The 24720-nt window shown below is 37.2% G+C and overlaps 1 protein-coding gene across 1 annotated transcript in view; it reads left to right on the top strand.

Moving 5' to 3' along the window:
• The window catches only part of LOC107561480 (conserved oligomeric Golgi complex subunit 6-like), a 44585-nt gene extending 20218 nt beyond the window's left edge, over nt 1-24367 (top strand). Inside the window, exons 5-18 of the mRNA XM_016245936.1 lie at nt 1610-1721; nt 2071-2153; nt 2317-2490; nt 3515-3643; nt 4680-4771; nt 5680-5744; nt 6421-6512; nt 6698-6815; nt 8259-8390; nt 8762-8929; nt 9051-9158; nt 17971-18024; nt 18421-18500; nt 22862-24367. Coding sequence (XP_016101422.1) covers nt 1610-1721; nt 2071-2153; nt 2317-2490; nt 3515-3643; nt 4680-4771; nt 5680-5744; nt 6421-6512; nt 6698-6815; nt 8259-8390; nt 8762-8929; nt 9051-9158; nt 17971-18024; nt 18421-18500; nt 22862-23009 — 1555 coding nt within the window. The 3' untranslated portion in view covers nt 23010-24367. The remainder of the gene's footprint in view (nt 1-1609; nt 1722-2070; nt 2154-2316; nt 2491-3514; nt 3644-4679; nt 4772-5679; nt 5745-6420; nt 6513-6697; nt 6816-8258; nt 8391-8761; nt 8930-9050; nt 9159-17970; nt 18025-18420; nt 18501-22861) is intronic.
• Nucleotides 24368-24720: the final 353 nt, after the last annotated feature.

Genomic DNA, 24720 nt, shown 5'->3' with positions numbered 1-24720 from the left:
ACTCTAAAGCGAGAGGAGACCTAGCTACACTCAACGCCAGAGGCAGTTAGTGAGGCTCAAAAGGGGAGAGCCTACGAACCCATATTTCTGCCTAAGTGGTGCTCTGGAGAGCAGAGGCTTCAGCAGGATGACTCCCTTAAACGAGAGGAGCCTAACAACGCTCAACCCTAGTTGAGGAGCTCTTAAGAGTGGAGGTCTCCGCATAACGACTCTCTAAAACGAGAGGAGACCTGACTACACTCAACGCCAGAGGCAGTTAGTGAGGCTCAAAAGGGGAGAGCCTACGAACCCATATTTCTGCCTAAGCGGTGCTCTGGAGAGCAGAGGCTTCAGCAGGATGACTCCCTTAAACGAGAGGAGCCTAACAACGCTCAACCCTAGTTGAGGAGCTCTTAAGAGTGGAGGTCTCCGCATAACGACTCTCTAAAACGAGAGGAGACCTGACCACACTCAACGCTAGACACTGTTAGTGAGGCTCACGATAAAGCCTACATGATAATAGTACTGTCTAAGCAGAGCTCTAAGGGAGCGGAGTACACTGCCTAACAACTCAAAGCTGGAGTACTAAGCTAGGAGTACTGACCATGCTCCTAAGTGCCGAACAGAGCTCTAGGGAGCAAGCACTCAACATACCAACCCTTTAAAGCAAGGGGAGTGCAACCACCCACCCTTATGGATCAGCGTACTCAGTACGAAGACCTCAAGTTAGGGGAGTACTCAAAAGCTCGACCTAAGAGCGACTTATCAAGGAGGCCCACAAGAGCCTAACAACCTAAAACAGCCACAGCTCTGTTGAAAGAACACTAGGAACTGTGATCTCAGCATAGCGACCCTCAAAGGGAGGGGGAGCTACCAGGCTCATGAACAGCTGATCAGGGAGGCTCACAGAGAGCCTCAAAACCCTGAAATAACTGCAAAAATAAAAATACTGGGGAGCAGAGTGAGGAGCAGAGAGGAGCAGAAACCATGCTCAACCTAAATATTCACATACCTGGGCTGAGAGGATGAGGAGGCTCAAACAAGAGCCTAACAACTCAAAAACTTGCCATTACACCAAGTCAGGAGCCTCCTTCACCAATAATGTAGATATCTCACATTATACACAGTTCCTATTCTGTAAAATAAAATAAACCCAAAATGGAATTCTGAAAGAGAATGCACTCCTCATCAGATTTCTTCCATGCCCCGCCTACAATCCCCGTGATCGGTCTGATTAACTGCCTCAGCAACCGTGAGACCCGAAACGCGGGTGAAAGGGCCTCAGTTCTCTAAGAGAAGCAGGCATACAGGCATTCTCAACGCGATCACATCTCGCAGTGTGGCTAATCTCTGTCGAGAGCCAAACACACTCTGTTCAAACACTAAATTCTCTCAAGAATCAGGCAAGAACAGAAACCGGCGCGAATGCATCGCATTAAGCTTGTTCAACTCCCTCGAGAGACGAACGCGCTCGTGCAAACGCTGACAAAAGCTCGAGTACAGACCTCTGCTCTAGTAGTTCCGCGAATGCAAACAGTGAGAGCGCATCCTTATCCCTCGTGAGTCAATGGTGGCTGACTAAATACTTTTTTGCCCCACTGTATATGTATGCATTGCCTTCTCTCTTTAGTCATCAGTTGGAGGTTCGAGCTCAGGTGGCCCAGGCATTCCTGTCAAAGTTCCAGTTGTCCACCACTGAGATGGCAACATTATGCTCCGCACGAGATGGTCCCATCACTGAGGTAACCTCATGTTATCCTACAAAAAAACTGCTTGTCATTGCCCATAAAATGTCATGTGAGAACCAAAGCACATGAATGAACCATGAGATTGACTGGCAAATTATAAATGTAATAAAAAAGTATAAAATATAATTTATATAAGGTATAAAAAAGTATAAAATATTATTCAGTTGATTTTTTTAACTACCCATTTAAAAAAATTAGCAGCTCGATATTCCAATTTTTTAAAAAGTTATACATGACTCCGATAAAACTTTCAGATGAAATCATCTCCTGCTGGGTAATTGAAAAATAAATTAAAACAGAATCATCTCTTAATAGTTGCGTGAACTGTGTGTGTACTGTGCAGGACTTCTTCAGAGCGCTGAACCATGTGAAGAACATCCATGAAGATGTGAAGGTCCTATTGAGGACTAACCAGCAAACAGCAGGGTGAGAGAGAGAATAGAATACAGTAGAATAAAATTAAATAGAGCAGAATAGATTAGAAATATACTTTATTTAAAAAAATACAAGAAAATATAAAAATTAACAATCTTGGTTCTTGCTGACTTTTCACGTGTAGATGTTCAGTGATGTCTGTGCTTTACTGCAGGCTGGAGATCATGGAGCAGATGGCTGTGTTACAGGAGACCGCATACGAGCAGCTCTATCGCTGGGCTCAGAGTTTTTCTCACACACTTTTAAGTTTTCTTGTCCACTCTCTCTTTGTGTCTGTGTGCCCCTCTCTTTTGTCCCGTGCTCTCACTCCCCATTTTTATCTAAGGGAGTCCAAGGCCGGAGGAGAAAGAGTGAGAGGACGGGGCCCCCAGAGTTCCTGGAATCCTTGCCAAACTACAACATCCCTCCTCTCCTCCCTTTTTCTCTGGCTGCTGCGGTCACTACTGTTTAGTCTGCACAGGGCCATTCTCAGCCCGTAGATCAAAACACAGCCACGTTTCCTAACTGTGAACGGGGCCCTCCGTTGTTTTTGTCTGTATGTGTGACCCTGGGTCTCTCTAACCTAAAGTATTTTTCTCTTGCTGATTTCAGTGGCTGTTCCGAAGGTCTTGCAGTGTCTGTTTTGTTTCATGGCCCAGGCGTTTAATCTTGTTTATACCAAAGATGTACAAAACGACATATATATTTTTTTAAATCAGCCAGTCTTCCCGACTAGTTGGTTTTAAGGACTGTAAAATTTTAGGAGGATTATGATTATATGCATGAGCTACTGTGTTCAGAGTTGTTGCATCTCTAAATTCATCCAAGGAGTTCTGCAGATCTGAAATCTTGCAATCTTTGCTTATGAGACCACATAACCCACAGAACTGGTTTTCAACCAGGTGGCTTAAGATGACTTAACAAAGACTAAACTAGCATTAAAATAAGCTAGGACTAGGAATATGAATAAAAAGCAGGAAAACCTGGATATATTAATTATAAATAATAAACTAATATTTTTGTTTTGTTTTGTTTTGTTTTTAAGAAATGTGTTTTGCTGACCCAGACTGCATTTATTTGCTAAAAAAAAAAAAAAAAATCGCAAAGAAGAGAGGAAAATTTTTACATTATTACCTATTTAATTTACTTATCAGGCACTGGTAAGTCATTTACACTACATAAGTAAAATAGCAATATGTATTGTACGTGGCTTTGAAAAAATATTTTGAATGGCTGTCAATGGAGAAAGATCCTTTTTGCTTGCAGAGCGTCTATTTACATTGGTTAGCATGGTCCCGTTAGCTCATTAGTCAGACAAACCATGATTTCTTGAATTCATATTTAATTCTCACTCTTTGTTTTCATTCTCTCAGGTACACACTGGATGAGTTTGGAACGGCTCGGCGGTCTGCCGTGGTCCGAGGCTTTATCGACGCCCTGACCCGTGGAGGACCGGGTGGCACCCCGAGACCCATAGAGATGCACTCTCATGATCCGATGAGGTAGAGTCTACAACAAGTGCACATCCCAACCCTCCCACCCAATCATTCCATTCAAAAGCTTGCGGAAACACAATGGATGACATTTTCTCTTCTGCGCGCTAAAAATAATCTCTTCAAACCAGCTATAATTGGGGGTCATTTGGAGGGTCATGCCGTTGTTAGCAACTAAAAGCCTCTCTGATTAACATCCTCACAAGCAGAGCCGCCATGCTCCTCTATGTGCCGCATCTCTTGAAGCTGCAAATCCAATTCAGCGTCTAAGCACATTAAACCCAACCTGATTCTTTCAGGGAAGTGCTTCCTCTTTCAGAGAATTACTTAGTGCGGGTTCAGCGAAAGGTCAGCTGTTGAGATCTATGGATTGTCACATGCTGTCTAGACCAGCACCCCATCAAGCTTTCAAACACCCTCTTCCCCCATCCCATTTGGAACCTGAGGAGAGAACATGGGGCTCCTGGCAGAATGTCGATAAAAGTGGGAAGCGGTGGTTCTCAGAACAGCACCTCCCCCTGCTGTCCGGTATTAAAGGATATTGAGCCAATGTAATGATAGCTGACTGTGTGATGGCCTCAAATCTCAGGAAATCTATAACTCTATTAGATGTAACTACAAATCGAGAAGAAACACTCTTCTGTAAAAATTTAATTATTCATCTAGCCATCCAGTTCCCAACTGTGCAATTCTGGACCAAGCTGTTTTTTTAATGATGATTCCATCACTATTATATGCTCAAAGTATATGTCATTTAATGCACAGGCTCTCAACACGTGCACTAGAAAGTTTCATCCTTGTTCAGTATCGGTGCTATTTCTCATTGGAAATTATGCAGATAAAAATGGCTTTGTATTTGATTAAACAAGAGTTGGGAGTATAATTTTAACAACCGTCTGGAATAGCAAATTTAGAGGCCTTAGAAATTTGTGTATCAATTATGATATAGAAGGCTTTATAGGGTTAAGGTAATATTGTGTCTTTATTTTATCTTTATGTCTTTATTTTTCTTTATTTATTCTTATACATACAATCATCCAACCAGGTATGTTGGGGACATGTTGGCCTGGCTCCATCAAGCCACAGCCTCGGAGAAGGAGCACCTGGAAGCCTTGCTCAAGCAAGTTGCTGTGCAAGGTACATGTCGTTCCACCTAAATCTCATAAATATCAAATCTCATCTAAATCTCATAAAAAAAAACTGTGAGATTTACTGGTTCATAACTAGTTTGCTTTCAATATGAAAAAATATGTATACGTTTGGACGTTTCACATTTGTCTAGTGCCCCATTTCTGTATTACTTAATTTTTCTGTCCATCTAAAGGTTATAGATATTATGTGTCAATTGATTGTATTAAATTTGTTACATATTTGTGTATATTGTACATGTTATTTAAGTTTAAGTGAAAATGATTTCACTCATCCAAAGTCAGTTTTTACCTAATTTCTGTTAAAAACCAAGTGGGATGCATTCACCCATTGTAGAGTTGCTGATGTCTTGCCTCAAGGAGGTCTACTGTTTAGGTGTGATCACAATAGCAAAACTGCACTGCAAAAAATGAATGCAATGAATGAAGCTCAACTCACAGAAGTCACTTTCCAACCAAACCGATTTCTGTATGTCAGAATTTGCATGACAAACTTGAACCCTTTGTAAAATATGGGTAAGAAAATCCTTCATCCTCACACAAAATTCCTGATTGTTTGGATACTTATTGAAACAGCTTGATTTTGAATGTAAAATTTTGCCAAGCGATAGTAATTGTAGTAATTGTAAAATTGTTGGGAGTTTCACATGAGGCTGACAGGTTTGCTATGCAGTTTCTGCTATTGTTCAAGTTCATCTTGCAGATTCCCTGACTACCCATCATAAAGTTGCTTTGGTTTTGAAAGTGATTTCTGTGTGAGCTGTGCTTCATACATCTCTACACAATTGACAATGGACAGTGGACCTTTTATTAGCTGAAATGTTACTAATGTTAACCACACTTGTTTCTCTGAACGTAGTTGAGTAGTAGATAAATCATTCTGCTGTGTTTGTGCAGGGGTTGAAGAAAACATGCAGGAAGTAGTTGGCCACATCACTGAAGGAGTGTGCAGACCACTCAAGGTGAGATGGAAACAGTGTCATTAAGACTAATATTTAAACTTTTATCAAAAATATCAGCCTGGGCTGGAGCTGTGGACTAGTTGGTTAATAGTTGTGCTCAATAGTGCTCAAATGGGTGGCCCAAGTTCAAGTCCTATAAACTCTTCTCAATCCCATAAACTCCTTGATGATTTTTTTAATTAATCAACATTTGTGCTTTCCTTGGGACTATGTAGTATCATATTTGAATGATTAATATTTTAACAAACTCGGTAGCGCTTTACAATAAGGCTTCATTTGTTAACATTAATTAACAATTTTAGTTAACATGAACAATAATTATATAGCATTTATTAATGTTAGTTAATATTAATTTCAAAACTTACTAATACATATTAGAATTACTAAAGTTGTATGTGTTAACATCAGTTAATGTACATACTATGAATTAACGTGAGCATTAACATTTTTATTAACTAACATTCAAACTATAAAATATAAAAATAAATGCTGTAAAAATATTGTGTTCATTGTTAGTTCTTGTTAGTTAATGCATTACTGATGTTAACAAACGAGACCTTATTGTAAAGTGTTACTACAAACTTTTTACTGACTTAAGCAACAGTGAATAATGACAACAGAATTGTTTATTTATTTTCTTTCTTTTTTGTTTTGTTTTATTTTATTCCTCCACTAGGTGCGAATTGAGCAGGTGATCATTGCAGAGCCAGGTGCTGTTCTTCTGTATAAACTCTCCAACCTTCTCAAGTTCTACCATCACACCATCAGGTACACACATCTCTGTAAATGGCTTTATTGGGTTTATTGTCTTAATTTCATACTACATTTGATGGGAGACAAATCCTTCTTTTACTGAAGAGCAGAGATCCAAAAATATAGATCCATTTTTTAGGTATAGCCTTTAATATTGCAAGATGCTCCAGTTATTCTGAATGTATAAGTCTCCCTCTTAGTGGCATCATGGGTACCAGCGTTTCCTCTCTGTTGATGACCATTGATGAGATGCACATGCTCAGTAAGAAGATGTTCTTCAACAGTCTTAGTCTCCATGCCAGTCGCCTTATGGATAAAGTAAGTAATTATCAGTGTTGTTATTGTTAAATAAAACTAGAACTTTTGGGTAATTGAAATAAAGATGATATAAACTTAAAGTAAAAAAAAAATAAAAATTAGAAAGGTTGTCTTGGCAACTAACTGAAATAAGTTCTAAAATCACTAAAAATTTAAATAAAAATAAATTAAACCCATATAGAAATAATTTAAAAAAAAAAACTGATACAAAAGCACATAACAAAATTACTTAAATTGAAAGGAAAACTGAGAAAATTAAAATATTCTGAAAATATAAAAACATTATTCAAAATATTTATAATATAATAATATTTATAGTATTTAAACCATACTTAAATAACACATCCCAAGTTTTATCAAAACTCTCCTTTTGTTTTAATGTTGCCACAAATCTGAAAAGGTGTATAAATTCAAATTTTTCTTATGCCAGTAAACCTGTAAACAATGCCTTACCAGCCAATGATAACACTTTAGAAACTGCCTAAAAACAACCCAGAACACCTTAGCATTGGGGCACTCTAACACAGCGTCCCATCCCTATACCTATATAGTGATGTGCCTCATGGTCATTCATGAGTTGGATTTGGTTTTCACCAGGCTGAAAAAATGCATTCTCGCACTAGGCATTCTAAATTATCCCCAAAATATCCTTAAACACACACACACACACACAAACAGCACTTCATTGATAAGTGGATCAATAGCCAGAACAAGATGGCCTCCGCTCTACACTTCTGAGAGAATTATCGCTTTAGCAGCACACTAATCAAATCACCTCAGGCTTAGGACGTTACGTATCGCTCCCTGATGTTGCTCAGTGCCAGGAACACAAGCCTGAGCTAATAAGCTATATTAGAGGCAGCAGAGCTCTATGTAGTGTTCGCCTAGCAGGATGTTTATTAGTCAGGCTTCAGAGGTGTCAGTCTCGCTGTCAGACACGCCTGGCTTGATTTTGAGGGTCTTGAACATGAGTTAGAACAGTAAATACTGCTCTTAAATGTCTGAATGGACGGAGCTAAAAATGTTTTGTCAGAGAGTCAATGACACGATGCTCTTTTTTTTTGTCTGAATGTGTATATATGCACATAATATACCTGTATATACAACTGTCTATTGTTATATACCTGTACATACAATTGTCGATTTGTATATTTTTATTCCTTAGTTACTTGTTCTATTTTTCTATTTTTTATTATCTGTGTTTTTGTTCTGTTGTGTGTATATATATGTATATATATATATATATATATATATATATATATATATATATATATATATATATATATATATAAAAAGACAATTTAAAATGCAGTTTATACACAGTGATATTAGTACATCTCACAATGAACTTTTTTTTTTTTAAAGTTTTCCTGTGAAATTTATACACAATATTTATAACTTGTTTTTTTTGTTAAAGATTGTTAAAAGTTCTTGTTTTCTCAGGTAGAGCTTCCACCTCCTGATCTGGGTCCCACTGCCTCCCTCACTCAGACTCTGTCTCTCCTTAGAGAGGTTTTGGCCTCCCATGATTCATCAGTTCTGCCTCTTGATGCCCGTCAGGCTGACTTTGCACAGGTGACTTTTCTTTTTATGTTTTGTGGCAAAATCCAGATCGTTTCCACCTCTTAGTGACTGAAATGTGGCTGAAATTTAGAAAGTGTCAAGAAGAAATACTCGCTGTTTTTGTTTTCTTTTGTTTTTATTATATTTATTATTTTATATTTATTTATTCTACATTTCTTAAATGGATGTTAAATGCACTTTTTTAGTGTTTCATGCAAGAAATTAATCATAATCATCGTTGTCGTAATATATTTGTATTTATGTTTATGCATGTGCAATATCCAGATAGGCATGGAGTACTTTACTTATGCAGCAGTTTTGTTTTGTTTTGTTTAGTTGTGTCCTTTTTTTTTAATCCCATCATCATCAATGCTGTTTCTCAGGTATTGTCCTGCATCCTTGACCCGTTGCTGCAGCTGTGCACGGTATCAGCCAGTAACCTGGGTACAGCAGATATGGCCACCTACATGGTGAACTCCCTATACATGATGAAGACCACACTGGCACTCTTTGAGTTCACAGACAAACGCTTAGAAATGTTGGAGTTTCAGGTCTGTTACATTATAAAATGACAAATTATAAGATAATTTATTTAAGTTAAAATTGTGATGAGTCAAACTGAGTTAAAATGTGATACATTTTGTATTTATTTTTATTGGCCAATTACTTTAGATTGAGGCTCACTTGGACACTCTAATCAATGAGCAGGCATCTTTCGTGCTGACTAGAGCTGGGCTTAGTCACATCTACAGCTGTGTCCAGCAGCACACCACAGAGCAGGTGAGAACAGATGTGAAAACCACTTAGGATTTAGGTAAGGATCAGCTTTTCTTGAATAGAAAGGAATGTTAGGGATGCACTTAATTTTTGGCATCATTGACATCCCTGAATCAACGATGAACTGACTTTAACTGAAAAAATTGACTGTTTACTATTATCCTCTTTTTAGAGCTGCTTTACGGCAGAGTTTAATTTTGTTTGCCACTATTCTTGACACACTATTTTTCCTGTTTCCTAACAGGAGGGTTAATTTTTGATAAATATATAATTATCTCACCTAAACGTTTGATCATGCAGTGCATTTTTGTTTTTACAATGGGGCAATTGCTGCCCGATAGCTTACACACAGCACAAGCCTGATTTTGTGAGCTGTATGTAAGGCGGCCTTGTGTGTGAGCTTTGAGTGTGCATGAGCGCACTGTCTCTAGGAGAGCGCACGAGTGCTGAATGGCTTAAAAACTGGCAAGACTTAAAAAGAAATGCAGTTTAGTGATGATTCGACACTGCTTTTATTGTGCAAGTGACAATTCCTGTGTCAACTGTGCAGCATGTAGCTTGTTATTTAATAAAAAAATATGAATTGTACCACTCCTTCAGCTTTATAATTATTTTACCCGCATCGGACAGAGATTGAGATGTTACTGCTGCATGTCATGCCAAACCTCTCACAGTAGGTGCGTCGTCAGCTTGAGATCGGTTTATGAGATTGGCTTTTATAGACACCGCCGATCAAACTTCCCGAAGCGATTATCGGCCAATCGCGATTGGTAGCCGATCAATCAGAGCACCCCTAGTTGTATTTCCATTATTGATTCTGCTATTTTCCTTTTTAACGCTATCGCTTAACATTATATATAATATTATAATATTATATATATATATATCGAAATAGCTTTATTTGAGGTGTCAAATTTATGTTCCTGGAAACTCTTCACTCCACTGCAGTTGTCACATCATTCTCCATTCAGCATTCAAACAGCATGTTGATTTCTGTTATGACGGTGTACTTGGGGGTCTTCCCATGATGTTCCAGGTTTCCCATTATTATGTATAATCTGAATATAAATGTATGTCCTTTTGTTTGAAAGGACTGTATTTTATTGAAGTTTATTTGTGATTCTGAATAAACTTCCCCAGATATAATATCTCGATATCTCATTGATTAGTGTGTAGAGATTTTGCTTGAAAGCTTTAAATCATTCTGCACATAAACATGTTTGTGCAATTCCATATTGGAAGCCTTTCATACTTCGATAGTTTTGCACAATAAAAGATAATGATTAGTTAGAATATTTGTTTGTGCTATATAGATATCTATCATATCTGTTGTCCTATTAAAATAGATTTTGTACACACACTCTGAAACTTAAATTCAGCAGTTACTCTTTAATTAGAAAATTAGAAAATATAATATTCCAGCAAGTATGCTTGATTAATTACAGAAGAAGCATGTCAAAATGATTCAGGAAAACAAGATTTTCTTATCAAAGTGATAAAATACTGTGTTGCAAAAATCCTGAAGTTTACTAAATTAAATGCAATTTTTCTGGTGTAAGTTTAAAGCAATTTTTGATCTGTAGGTAGGCATTCTAAAGCCACTGAATCATTCTCAGACATAATGGAACAACAATGGAACCACTTGGGAGAGAACTGTCAGGAAATGTATTGCTTTGCACAAAAGAGGACAGTGGTACGAGAGGAATAACAAATCATGGTTTTACATGTGAAAATATGGCCAAATTAACAGAATTTCAGAAACAATGGACTTGTGTCAAGGCCCCTGAAATAATCAGGCATTCACTTTAAGTTTTCATTTTAAGATTTTTTTTTTAAGAAAAGAGCAGGAGAATTACCAAGCAAGTGTCTCAGAGCTGGCGAAAGCAATGAAACGAATGGCTGTTTCATCTCACTGTTGTCCACAACGGAGAGATACCTTCTGTAGTCAAAGCATAATAAACTCATTTAGCTTTTCCTAAGGCCAACATTTATAAAAAAATATAAATTTACAAAATATAGAATATAGAGGAATCCATACTCTGGTCTCATGTGACCAAGTCAATCATTTTGGATCTAACAGCATCTAAAATGGTATGGGCTTGCTAGGGGAAGAGTACAATGAGAGCTGCCTGGTTCCCACGGGGAAGTTTGGTGGTCATGAAGATTTTATATAGGGATGTATGATTGCTGAAGATGTGGGGGGAGTTGTGCTTTATCAGTGGAGTCATGAATTCACACACCATTGTGTGATGTAATAGAAAAACTTGAACAGAAGATGCTACCCTCTCCTCATTCCCTGCATTGTTGATTTTTCAACAAAACAGTGACTATATGCAGTACATTCTCCCAAGGTGAAAATTCTTCAGTGTATAAGTGTTTCACCCAACCTTATCATTTTTGAGCACCTATGGGGGATTTTGTAGAGACACTCGCCTAAAAATCAGGGCATTCAAGGTCATCCTCCGTGAGTTAAACAGAATAGATGTGACAACATTTTTTGCCATGAACTTGTACACTCAAATGCAATGAAAGGTCAGAGCAGTATACTTAAAGTTATGGAGGACATATCAAGTACTAGAATATTACCTGTTTTTTTAATGTAATCAAGAATATAGTAATTTCTGTAACTCTTCATTTCAAAAAATTAAAACTAGGCGGTGAAGCCACCGAAAGTGTTCAAGTGGCCATATTATTATTCCCTATCTGCAGAGGGCATCATTGACTGACAGCTAAAACCTTGACCTAAAATCACCCGATTTGAAGTGTATCAGTCACAAGATTAGTTTTTAAGATATATATATGTAAATTCATTGTTACTTCAGATCTTATCTGAAATGTTTATGGCAGGATAAACCATATATTGAAATCGTTAATATTGGTGTGTCTGCTGCGCACTTGCCAACACAAGTAACACAAATGAGCACTTTGTCCTTTGTAATACACATGTTGAGAATCTCATCTGTCTGATGTTCGTCATGTTCATCTGATGTTCGCTATTGTACAGTATAATGAATATGATACGTAACTTTTTAATATGCAGAGGAAATTCCCGGCATTAAGCAAATAACTGTTTATATGCTCGTGTTGTAAGAATGTACAGGAAACTTCAGATATAAAAACACTGACTCGTTAGGTGATGTTTTCTCATTAAAATCAATCCATTTCTTGTTAATTCAATAGAATGTAAGGGAATACTAGGGAATACCAATGTGGTGGCGTGGCGGTTTCAAACTTTTATGACATCATGAGCAATTCAGTTCTCAATTGTAGATCAGTTATGTGAACTGTGAACAGTCTTCAAGTTGTCTAATGAACAATATTACTTGGTGAAAGAACTAATTCATAAATTTTTCAATCATTATTTTTATTACATTATCTGTAGTGGCATTCATGTAATGCACAAGATTAATAATAAAAATCTATTATCATTACTAATAATTGTAATTAATTATTGAACATTTGGTGTCTTTTATTATTCTGCTCTTGCTGCTGTTTTGTAAAAGCAAGAAGCTCTGGAAGGCTATGTGTTACTATTATTATTATTATTTTACCACCGTTAAGGGGATGTAGATGCGAATGATGCAAAATGTTATGGCTCATTACTTTAACAGTATTTTGAAGTTTGTGAAATTATAACCTCTGACAGTTCGATCTTTGAGCTCTCATTTGCAAAACACAATTTGTGGCCACCTTTCCCCTTTCATATCGCCTCCATCACAAACGTGCACATTAATAGCGCACATTACTTCCTTATTATCTTTCTCTCATTTCACAGGAATAGTCTCTATTGTTTATATGTCTCCTATTTGGACTTTATTACCATGGTTACCCTATGGTTAGGCTCATTAATAAAATCACATAGTGCGGATTTTCACTCAAATTCATCACATGGCAGGAAATGGCCCGAGACTGAAAAAGAACACAAAATAGAGCTTATTCTGTAAACATGATTACCTGTCCACATCTGTGTGCACATTTACAGCAGCCTGTGCATTTACAGATTAGACAGAGCAAATTATTTATTTTTGTTTTGTTTTGTTGTTGTTCATTAATGATTTGGCTTTGCACAGCTGATGCTCAGAGCATTCAGCATCTCTTCTAACATTGTGTGACATAGTGTTAAAATCGATTTTTCAAAGTTATAAATGAAACAAAGATTATTGGAATTGGTTACTTACCATTTATGAGAACAATGAGAACAATGAATGGCTCTCATGAGCTGATTTTTTTTTAATCCGATTCCCAAAGAATTGATTCATATGAACCGGTTCATTTAAATGAATCAAAATTATACAGTTTGACTGGTGTAGTGCAAATGGCTTATAATTCATTTTAGTGAAGCAGCACAGCTGGTGTAGAGTGAATGATTCTGAATCTGTACTTTTGAGCCAATCTAATGCACACTGTACAGTGCAACCAGTGTGATCTGATTCCCAAATGACTCTTATGAGCCGGTTCTTTTTTTAGTGATTCAGTAACATACAGTGCAACCAGTGTAGTCTGATTCTCGAATAAATGAATCTTATGAGCTGATTCTTTTGAATAAATCAGAAACAGACAGTACAATGCAACCAGTGTAATTGGATTCCTGAGTGAAAGATTGTTCCACCAATGAAGTGGCATGCATGTGCCAGTTCTTGTTAATGAATCAAAAGCATAGTGCAGCCAATGTAGTCCAATTCTCAAACAAATGACTCTTAGGACTTTAGTGAATCAGACATTTATTTTAGTGAATCAGAAACAGTGAGACCAGTGTAGTCAGATTCTCAAATGATTGATTCTTCTTCTAATGAACTGGTACTAAGCCTGTTCTCTTTAATGAATCACTTCATTAAAGCAGCAGCTACTAAATTGCTAGTTACTACTTTCATCATTGCTTCTAAACCAAGAATTGTTACTGTTTTATGTTGTTCCTACGGCTTTTGAAACATACTCTCTTTTATGAGTGTCCGAATTTACTAACCAGCTTTTTCTTTCAAGTTCAGTTGAGTAATTTTTCAGGTGAACCAGTGAACTTTGTGACTCTTTTGGACATGTAGCGGCACTTTAAGCAAGGTGTTATATTATAGAAGACAGGGGAGAAAGCAGAAGCATTGAAAGTAAGCATGAGTTTGTGTGTGGGTCTTGGCAGAGCAGCGCTGTCTGGCCATTTCCACGCCTGTCCTCATCACACACCCCCGTAAAATGCTGGCATGTGACTAAGCGTCTTTGGACACCTGCTGTCCACAGCACAGGGCACAACTGTCTCGCCTACTGCATCAATGTCTTCTCTGTCCACTCATGCTGTTAATTACGTCCTGTCTCGCTTTATATGGCTCATGCTGCCCACAACAGACCTGATTCATGAATCTGGGCTTAAAAAGAGAACTTTGTGTCTCATGTTGATGGCATCATTTAAAAAAACTTTATGACCCTCCAGATTGTGTATGCAAGAAATGGACCAGTGGACACTATATGAAGATCCTGCTGATGTTTGACACTCGAATTAATCTTTGTCCTCTGTTCATTAAAGTGTTGCAGTGGCATTTTAGGCACAATGTGAAGTACCTAGAATCATATTACTTTTATATTAAAACACTAAGCCATGAGAGGTTGTGTGTTACAGTGATTCAAAGTTTCTAAAACTTCCTTAATTGTGGTAAAAAAATAAAAAATAAGTGTGATGCATGTCCCATCATGTTTTATTGTCATTATTAAGTGGTATAAAAAGCAATATGGTAAAAGTAAAAATAAAAAGTAATTATTTTATATTAATATTCTATATTTAAATTATATTACAAAAGTCAATAAGCTATTTAAATGTTATGGCTGTTAACTAATAAATGGCCAAGATTATATTTGATATATGTTCTTTACTATTTTGTCTAAATAAAGCCCTAAAAAAAAAAAAAGTTTTTAATGCTACAAGTATATTTAAGCATTACAACATTACAGTGTAAAATGGATATTCATTTTGAGATTTGCTAAAGATTACATTTAACAGCGTTTTAGATGATGGAAAGGGTAATCTTAAAAAAAAAATGAAATGGAAGTGACCATGTACAATTAAATAGCCAACACTAACTGGTATATATCCAATTTTGGCAAATAAATAAATAAAAAATCTCTAATATCGTTCCATAACATGGCCCAGTATTTTACAGATATATTGAACGTTCCTAGACCGAAGACAAAAATGAATAATGAGTAGTATAATAGTATAAATATATCGAACAGTTCAAACTAAGCAACTTCAAACCAAACTTTCTGTTGGTCAACACCGCCAATGTGCATGAAAAACTTGAACCTGACACAAAACCTGCATAGGGAAATGCCCTTACAGTGCCTTGCGAAAGTATTCACGTTTTTTTCACGTTTTCTTATATTGCTGCCTTATGCTAAACTGCTTTAAATTACTTTTTTCCCACATCAATCTATACTCCATACACCATAATGATAGAGCAAAAAACAGGTTTTTAACATCTTGGCAAATTTATTAAAAATAAAAAACTTAAATGATTCCATTGCGTAAGTATTCATACCCTTATCTGGGACAGTTAAAATTTAGCTCAGGAGCATTCATATTGCTTGTAGGTGTCACTACACTTCGAGTGAAGTTAACCTGTGGCAAATTCAATTGAATAGGTATGATCTGGAAAGGCACACACATCTTAATAAAAGGTCTAACAGCTGATAATGCATATGAAAGCAAAAACCAAGCCCTGAGGTCAAAAGAACTGCCTGTAGAGCTCAGAGACAGGATTGCGTCAAGCCACACATCTGGGGAAGAGTTCAGGAAAAAATTATGCTTCACTGAAGGGTCACAGAAGCATGTAGTCTCTGTTACCCTTAATGGAAGATGTTTGAAACAACCAGGACTCTTCCTAGAGCTGGCCTCCTGTCCAAACTGAGCAACTGATGGAGAAGGGCTTTGGTTGGTGTGGTGACCAAGAACCTGATGGTCACTCTAGTTGAGGTCCAACTGCTCTAGAGGAGATCTGGATGGAGGAATGGGCCAAAATACCAGCAACCGTGTGTGAAAACCTTGTGAAGACTTACAGAAAATGTTTGACCTCTGTCATTGCCAACAAAGTGTATATAACAAAGTATTGAGATGAAATTTTGTTATTGACCAAATACTTGTTTTCCACCATAATTTGCAAATAAATTCTTTAAAAATCCTACAATGTGATTTTCTGGATTTTTTTTTCTCATTTTGTCTCTCATAGTTGAGGTATACCTATGATGAAAATTACAGGCCTCTCTCATCTTTTTAAGTGGGAGAACTTGCACAATTGGTGGCTGACTAAATACTTTTTTGCCCCACTGTATGTGGAAATAGGAGAAAACTACAGAAAGACCAACACCACTGCAACACTCCATCGATTTGGGCTTTATGGCGGAGTGGCAAGACTCAATCCTCTCTTCAGTGTAGACACATGAAAACACACTTAGCATTTGCAAAAAAACAAATAAAGAACCCTCAGACTGCGAGAAATAATATTCTCTGGTCTGATAAACCTCAATTCCAAGCATCATGTTTGAAGGAAACCAACTCTGCTCATCACCTGCAGAGTACCATCCCAAAAGTAAAGTGTGCTGGTAGCAGCCTCATGCTGTGGGACTGTTTTTCAGCAGCAGGGACTGAGGAACTCGTCAGAATAGAAGAAAAGCTCAATGCACCAAAATATTGAGATAGCCTTAATAAAAAGCTAGTCCAGAGCATTCAGAACCTCAGACTGGGCAGAAGGTTTACCTTCCAACAGGACAATGGACCTATGCATACAGCAAGAGTGGCTTATAGACAACTCTGTGAATGTCCTTGACTTGCCCAGACAGAGCCTGAGCTTGAACCCAATCAAATATTTCTGGAGAAACCTGAAAATGTGCATCTGCCCCCATCCAACCTGACAATGCTTGAGAGGTGAAGAGGTGAGGTGAAAAATGGAAGTTAATTGGCAAATGCTGATGAGCAAAGCTTGTCGCATCAAACAAAAAAAATAAGGACTTGAGGCTTTAAAGGTGCTTCAGCAAAATATTTAGTTAAGGGTATGAATACTTATGCAATGTACTTATTTAATTTTTTTTATTTTACTTAATTTACGAAGTTGTGACAATTCTGTTTTTGCTTTGTCAGTATGGTGTATGGAGTGTAGATTGATGTAGGGGGAACATTTTTTAAATTTAAGCAGTTTAACATAAGGCAGCAACATAACAAAACGTGAAAAAAATGAAGGGGTATGAATACTTTCGCAAGGCACTGTACATGAAATTCCAGATTGCTCTGATTTCTAATGAAATGATGTAATGATGTGAAATTTCACTGATTAATAATAAATGTGATGGCATGGTTTGTAGCGACTGATATAATTCATATAACACAGTATAAGTATGTGCAAGAATGTGAGCATAAACATTTCTTGGTATGCAAGCTAGAGTTAGTATTTGCTGCATTACAAAATGTCTCAACTCAATTTATAATGCAACACAAGGATGTGCTGTATCCTCAGTGTTAAACTGTTGCATACTGTACAATAGATGGTCAAGTGGACATTTGGGAAACGTTCTGTACTTCTCTTAGCCTTTTTTGTTGTTCTTTTTCTCTCCTATTAATCTTTGAGATATATATTTTTTTGTCTCTTCAACAGTGTCACATAGCAACTATGAATTTGGTTAAAATGTGAAATCTCACACTTCATGTGTTTTCAAGCTGTTGCACCTATTCCTTCTCTTCCTTTGTTTGTTATGTCTGTGCCGCAGGCTGTCTCAGTTCACAGAGCTGAAGGAAAGTAGTTGTGCATCCTTCACTCATGGTTTGCTGTGTTCTCCCTCTTAGGGTCCCTTGGCCAACCTCCCTGGAATGGACTGCACATCCTTAAAAACAGCCATGGTGAGACCTGTTTCTTTATTAAGCTTTACTCGAATATGAATACTTTTCCTTCAGGAGGTCAGATAAATTCACGTTTTCAGATGTATTTTGTGATGTTTAATCTGGTCTGAACTGAAAACGTGTTTTCTTTGCACAACCTGCAAAACAAATTACCTAGTGTTTTTTTTTTTTTCCAGCTAACTGATTTTGGTCCATTTGCGGTCTCAGAATTTTTTTACCAACATTCTAGGTGAAATCACATTTCACATGAATTTTTAGATGAAATCACAATCGTCTTTTGTTAATAATTGTAAATCAACAAAACAAATGCCTTCTGAATAGTACTTATAGTTTTATCAAGTCTTTTCTTCGCATTCTTGTTTTGTCTAGCAGTGTGTTTATCTGTTTTACTCACAGGTCCAGTTTGACCGTTATTTGGCCTCTCCTGATACACTTGTGATGCCACAACTCAACTTCCTGCTCAGTGCTGCTATCAAGTATGAGTCAGCTTGCTTTTACCACACACATTTTGTCTATAATACATGAATAATTCTCGCAAAAGACATGAAGCATTTTGTTTCAAAATATTACAATTACACACTTTTCCTCTTTTATAAACAACGAGTTCAGGAGCCTTTAAAATGAAAAGTTCACCAAAAAATTTAACTTTCATGTTTAAATCACATCCAAATTCCAATCTTAATTCCAATCATTAAATCACTATCGTGTCAATCCAAACCCATATGACTTTTCTTTGAAGATGGGCATTGAAGATGAAACCAAAGTAGTTGTTGAACAGAATCTCTAAGCTGCTCTCCTCCATACAATGAGAGTAAAGTAGGATTGGGGCTATTACGCTATAAAATTGACAAACAATAAAAATAAAATAAGTGCAGCATGTTTAATTTTAAGTGTGAAAAGGTATAAAATGTATGAAAACTATTCGTAACACTTTACAATAATATTTCAACATACACAGCAGTTCAAAGATTTGGGGTCAATAAGATTGTTTTTAAGAAATCAATTATCTTATTTAGTATTAAAGTGAAACAGTGACAGAAAAGACACTTATAACGTTGTAAAATATTTGTCAGATAAATGCTGTCATTTTGAACACACTGTTTTTAGCATATTGTTTTCAGAATATTTCTTGACTACCAAATCACCATATTAGAATAATTTCTGAAGGGTCATGTGACACTGAAGACTGGAGTAATGGCTACTGAAAATTCAGCTTTGCAATGACAGGAATAAATGAGATTTCAAAATGTATTAAAACCAAAAACAACTAAATTGTAATAATATTTCCCATTATTGCTGTTTTTACTGTATTTCTGATTAAATAAGAGACTTATTTCAGAAACATTGAAAAATCTTTACCAACCCCAAACATTTGAATGGTAATGTAAATGAACAATGAAAATAGTATATTTAATGGTATTTCACACTTAGATTTTAAGTTCACCTTAAGTGCAAAAGGGAATTTTAAGCGCAAAAAGAAAAAAAAAACTTTTTTTTTTAAACATATTACATGTATTCCCTTAAAAGTCAGCAAAAATGTTTAAACAGAAAATGTGTATTATTAATTGACCAGTTCAGTCTGTTGCTAGTGTGGAATATCGCCCCTTTAAACATTGTATTTTATTTTGTAAAAGTACACATCACATTTTCACTCCTCGTATACAATTTAACTCACCATTTCAGTTCTTGTTTCAATTTTTGTCACACATTTGTTTACTTGCTACCATTTAGCGCAATATCTTACTACTCAGTCACATCCAACCTAAACAAATAATGGTTTTGGCCCATAAAATCAATCCGGCCGCCATTGCATTAACAAATATGTTTGTCATGGTTCTTGTTTCCCCCTCTTCCTTGCAGTTGGTGCTTTTAGCATCAGCCCATCAGTGTGATGTTGCTTTTTGAGCGGTAGAGAGGCGCATACACTGAGTCACATTGTTACTGGGAAATGTAACAGGCTTGAGGAGCACTCACTGTACCTCAGGTTAATGTTCTCTATTAATGGAGATGGACACAGGCTTGGCACAACTAATTAGCTCCTGGTCCATTTCTCTCTCTCTTTCTAGCTATCTCTCCTACACATAAACACGCCGCACGTGACTGAACTCTGCATGACATACAAAGACAAGCTAAATAGAGATGGATCCATTTGCGCACATATTTTTTTCTTTACACTTCATGTTGAAGGGATCAACCAAATGTATAATCAGCCTTGTTTCTTTGAAAAATTTTATGAAGTAGATTTCACTGAAAATTTTGATATCCACCCAGGTTTGCCTGTCTGATTCATGTAGGAATTGTTATTTTGGGTCAGATGTGAGTTGTTTTTTGTCCAATTCACAAAACTGTTCTGAATGATTTGTTCATGAATTTGAACTTGATCCAGTTTCTCACTGATTAACAGCTCCCTAGAATCAAAGATTATCAGTGAATAACAACTTGCATCTATTTCTTACATAAACCCAAATGGCTTCTGAAGAAACATAGCAATATACTGCAGAGTGATAGATGAAATAAATTGATGATACTTTTATGGTGTTTTTGCATTCTTTATGAAGCTTGCAGTCCCTTTCATTGTTATCACATGGAAGAAAGCAGCATTTTGTGTTTCACAGAATGAAAAAAAGTCTATGCGTTTAGTACAACATGAGAGTGAGTAAATTACATAATATTTTATTTTTTAGTGAACTTAAGGTCAAGCCTTAATTTGATATGAGGCCTACAGTCATGGCCAAAAGTTTTGGCAGTGACATAAATTTTATTTTGCAAAGTTTGCAGCTTAAGCTGTTGTGGTGTTCATTCACATTGTGTAGAGGGATCAGATGCATTTTAAATAATTGCTAAAAGCTTCATTGGCCAAAAATCACAGTTTTCACAGTTTTTTTTATCCTGACACAAAATGACCAGCTAACATTAATTGACTAATCATATCAGCAGCATATATGAAAGTGTGAATGAGTACTAGTCAGGTAAAATCACTATCATACTAATTAGATTGTAAGAGCAGACTGATTGCTATAAAAGGAGGGAAGAAGCGCTTCCAATCATTGTGTTCTTGTTAGCAATGGTTACCTCCAAAATAACACATGCAGCCATCATCGCTTTGCATCAAAATGGCCTTCAGGATGTCCCAGAGTGTCCAGCAAGTGGCAGAACCGTCTCCTCCTGAGGAGTTAGCTACAGAATCGTGTCACCACCAGTGCAGAGCTTGCTCAGGAATGGCAGCAGGTTGGTGTGAGAGCATCTGCATGCACAGTGAGGCGAATACTTTTGGACAACAGCCTGGTGTCAAGAAGGGCAGCAAAAGAAGTCACTTCTCTCCAAGAAAAATGTCAAGGACAGACTGAAATTCTGCTGGAAGTACAAGGATTGGACAGCAGAAGACTGGTGCAAAGTTATTTTCACTGATGAAGCTCCCTTCCGACTGTTTGGGACATCTGGAAAATCGATTGTTCGAAGAAGAAAAGGGGAACGCTACCATGAGTCCTGTGTTGTGCCAACAGTGAAGCATCCTGAGACCATCCATGTGTGGGGTGGCTTTTCAACCAAGGGAGTGGGCTCTCTCATAATTCTGGTCAAAAACACTGCCATGAATAAGGAATGGTATCAAAACGTCCTGCAAGAGCGACTTCTTCCAATGATCCATGAGCAATTTGGTGATGATCCGTGCATTTTCCTGCATGATGGAGCACCACGTCACAAAGCAAGAGTGATAAAGAAGTGGCTCGAAGATCATTACATTGAAAATTTGGATCCGTACAGGCAACTCCCCGGATCTCAATCCCATAGAGAACCTGTGGTCAGTCCTCAAAAGGCGAGTGGACAAGCAGAAGCCCACAAATTGTGATCAACTCCGAGATTTAATAAGGCAAGAATGGATCACCATCAGTCAGGATCTGGCCCAGAAGCTAATATCCAGCATGCCAGAGTGAATTGCAGAGGTTATGAAGAACAAGGGTCAACACTGTAAATATTGACTTGGTATATTATTTTTGCCAATAAAAGCCTTTAAAACTTATGATATGCTTATCATTGTTTTTTAGTATACCATAGAAATGTGGAAAAATAATCTACAAATACTGAAGCAGCAAACTTTGCAAAACACAAAATGTCACTGCCAGAACTTTTGGCCATGACTGTATTTATGTATGAGATAAAGGTTCACATGCATATAAATTGCTTATTTACCCTTAAGACTGCAGTATATAAATATTTGTAGCTGTACTGGCAGAAGTGCATCTGTAGAGGTCAGTGTTACAGTAGTCCTGAACTGAACCCAGATCAGTGTTTTGTGTGGCTCTACTGGCTTTACTCACCCAGCCAGCAATATTCAGACCAGTTTATGTAGTTTTCAATTAGGCTGATTCATGTGTGATGTGTTTCCAAGAACCCAGATCAACAGAAGTACCCTCAAAAACCAAAACAGTACCAAGTTATGGCTACCGAAGTGTTCCTGGAGTAATTTATCTATGAAGTTGTTTTGATTTGCTTGGTTTGTTCAGTCACAAAATGTAAAATGTAGTTGTCAGGTTAACCTTGACTGGTTTATTTACCAATCATGTAATCATGCAATAGTTTTCAATGGCTCCTCATTTTATTGTTTGGGAAACACTTTACCTTGTAGTGTCTGTCTAACATGATACATGAAAGTGTAGTCACTTACAATAAATTCATGGTGTTTGTCCATTTTATTTAATTACATTGATGTCAACATTGTGATGAGCACTGTAATGTAAACTATAACTATTGTTTAATGTAATGAGTTAACTCAAATTGAATGTGTAAATTTAACAAAGTATTCAAAATAAGTCTCTCTCTCTCTCTCTCTCTCTCACAGGGATCAGATCTTCAAACAGTCCACAGAGCTGGTGTGTCATGCGTATGGAGAGGTGTACAAAGGTGTCACCAACCCTACAAACGGCTATAAAGAAGCAGATTTAGTCCTGCACAGATCCCCACAGCAGGTACAAACCCTGCTGTCCTGAAATGTGCCTCACACACCCTGTGACAAGCAAGGATGTGACATCCAACACACTCAATGTTCTGGGACTGACACTGGATTCTGGCCGCAAGACCATGTTCAAATACTTGTCTGGTAATGGGGAGGGGTTTATCACTGTTAATTGTTAATTATGTGAAACAAAGGCACTCCAGTGACAGTGTGTATCATGAAACATATCTGTCTAGATTTCTCAATTGTTGCTATGTGGACACTGTTGTTTGCCAGAGGAGAGGAGAGGACAGCTCACACTGAGGAAAAAACCCATTTATTTTTCCTCCCCATGTGAAGGGAGATCTCCACTAGCAGGCCCAGGGAAGCAAACTATAGACAATTTCATTGCCACACATAATATTCATATACACTCAAATATACATACAGTCATTACATTACATACACAGGGGCTTTTTCTTTCATGGCCACAGAGGCCTGATGTGACTCAACGCCAGTCTGTAAGCAGAAACAGTTCTGTCTTTCTTCTCTTTAAATCACAAACTGCATTAAAATATACTTAAAAGTTCACAGGCTTGTGTGTCTTTCAGTTTTTTCCCACTCAGCCTCTTTTGAAAGAGATAGTTAAATGAAATTTTGTGGCCACCCAGTGGAGAAGTCAACCAATGGGAAGAAAGTCGAAGGCATTCTCTCAGACAATGGTGCTTTCATGTCAGCGGCCCAATGGGCAGTCACGCCATCATTTAATTGCCGACAAAACGCCTGCCAGTGCTCATTCGTCAACTAAATTTAGCAAAACACTGAAAAACAGTAGAGAAAAAAGGCAGTATTACTCTTGGACTATTAATAGAAGTTTGTACCAGTTCTCAAATGGAAGCAGACAGAATAGTAAGGCCTAGCAGAAGTGCAGGGCGACAGATAAAAACCATTAGGATGCGAGGAGACTACAGTGAACTCAGTGTGTGTGAGAGTCGCTGGGGGCTACATGGCCTCTCATCTGGTGGAATATTTTGAGCGTGTCACATGGCCGCATTAAAGGCACTCTCCCTGCGGTGCCCGCAGCCAAGATGCCCCTCACATGCCTCGCATTCAGCTTGAGGCTTTCAGCTAGCGAAAAGCAAAGTCAAGTGAAGTACAAGTGTGACTCTGTGGTGTGGTGTACTGTGAAATGGGTTATAAATATAGATGACTATTTTTAACCAAGATCACATTTGTGGGAGGCACGGAAACCCATTTTGGATATCACACAGCATCTAAACTGGCAACACACCATCTGAACTGGCAACATTTTGTGTGTAGACAGTGCAGGGTCAGTCTAGGTAGGTTTCAAAAGCATTTGATTTGTCAAACCCTCAAGTGCAGTTGAGTAATAGGTACATTAAACCCTGAAAGGACTGACTTGTGAAATAATAGTCAGAATTTATTTATTTATTTATTTTATTTTTTTGGTACATTTTATGGAACATTTGATGTACAGGTGCATCTCAATAAATTAGAATGTCGTGGAAAAGTTAATTTATTTCAGTAATTCAACTCAAATTGTGAAACTCGTGTATTAAATAAATTCAATGCACACAGACTGAAGTAGTTTAAGTCTTTGGTTCTTTTAATTGTGATGATTTTGGCTCACATTTAACAAAAACCCACCAATTCAACAAATTAGAATATGGTGACATGCCAATCAGCTAATCACCTCAAAACACCTGCAAAGGTTTCCTGAGCCTACAAAATGGTCTCTCAGTTTG

This window comes from Sinocyclocheilus grahami, unplaced genomic scaffold (genome assembly GCF_001515645.1).
Source record: "Sinocyclocheilus grahami isolate Dianchi unplaced genomic scaffold, SAMN03320097.WGS_v1.1 scaffold774.1, whole genome shotgun sequence".
Lineage (NCBI taxonomy): Eukaryota > Metazoa > Chordata > Actinopteri > Cypriniformes > Cyprinidae > Sinocyclocheilus > Sinocyclocheilus grahami.
Note: the sequence above shows the minus strand (reverse complement) of the source record. Positions and strands in the feature narration are given on the sequence as shown.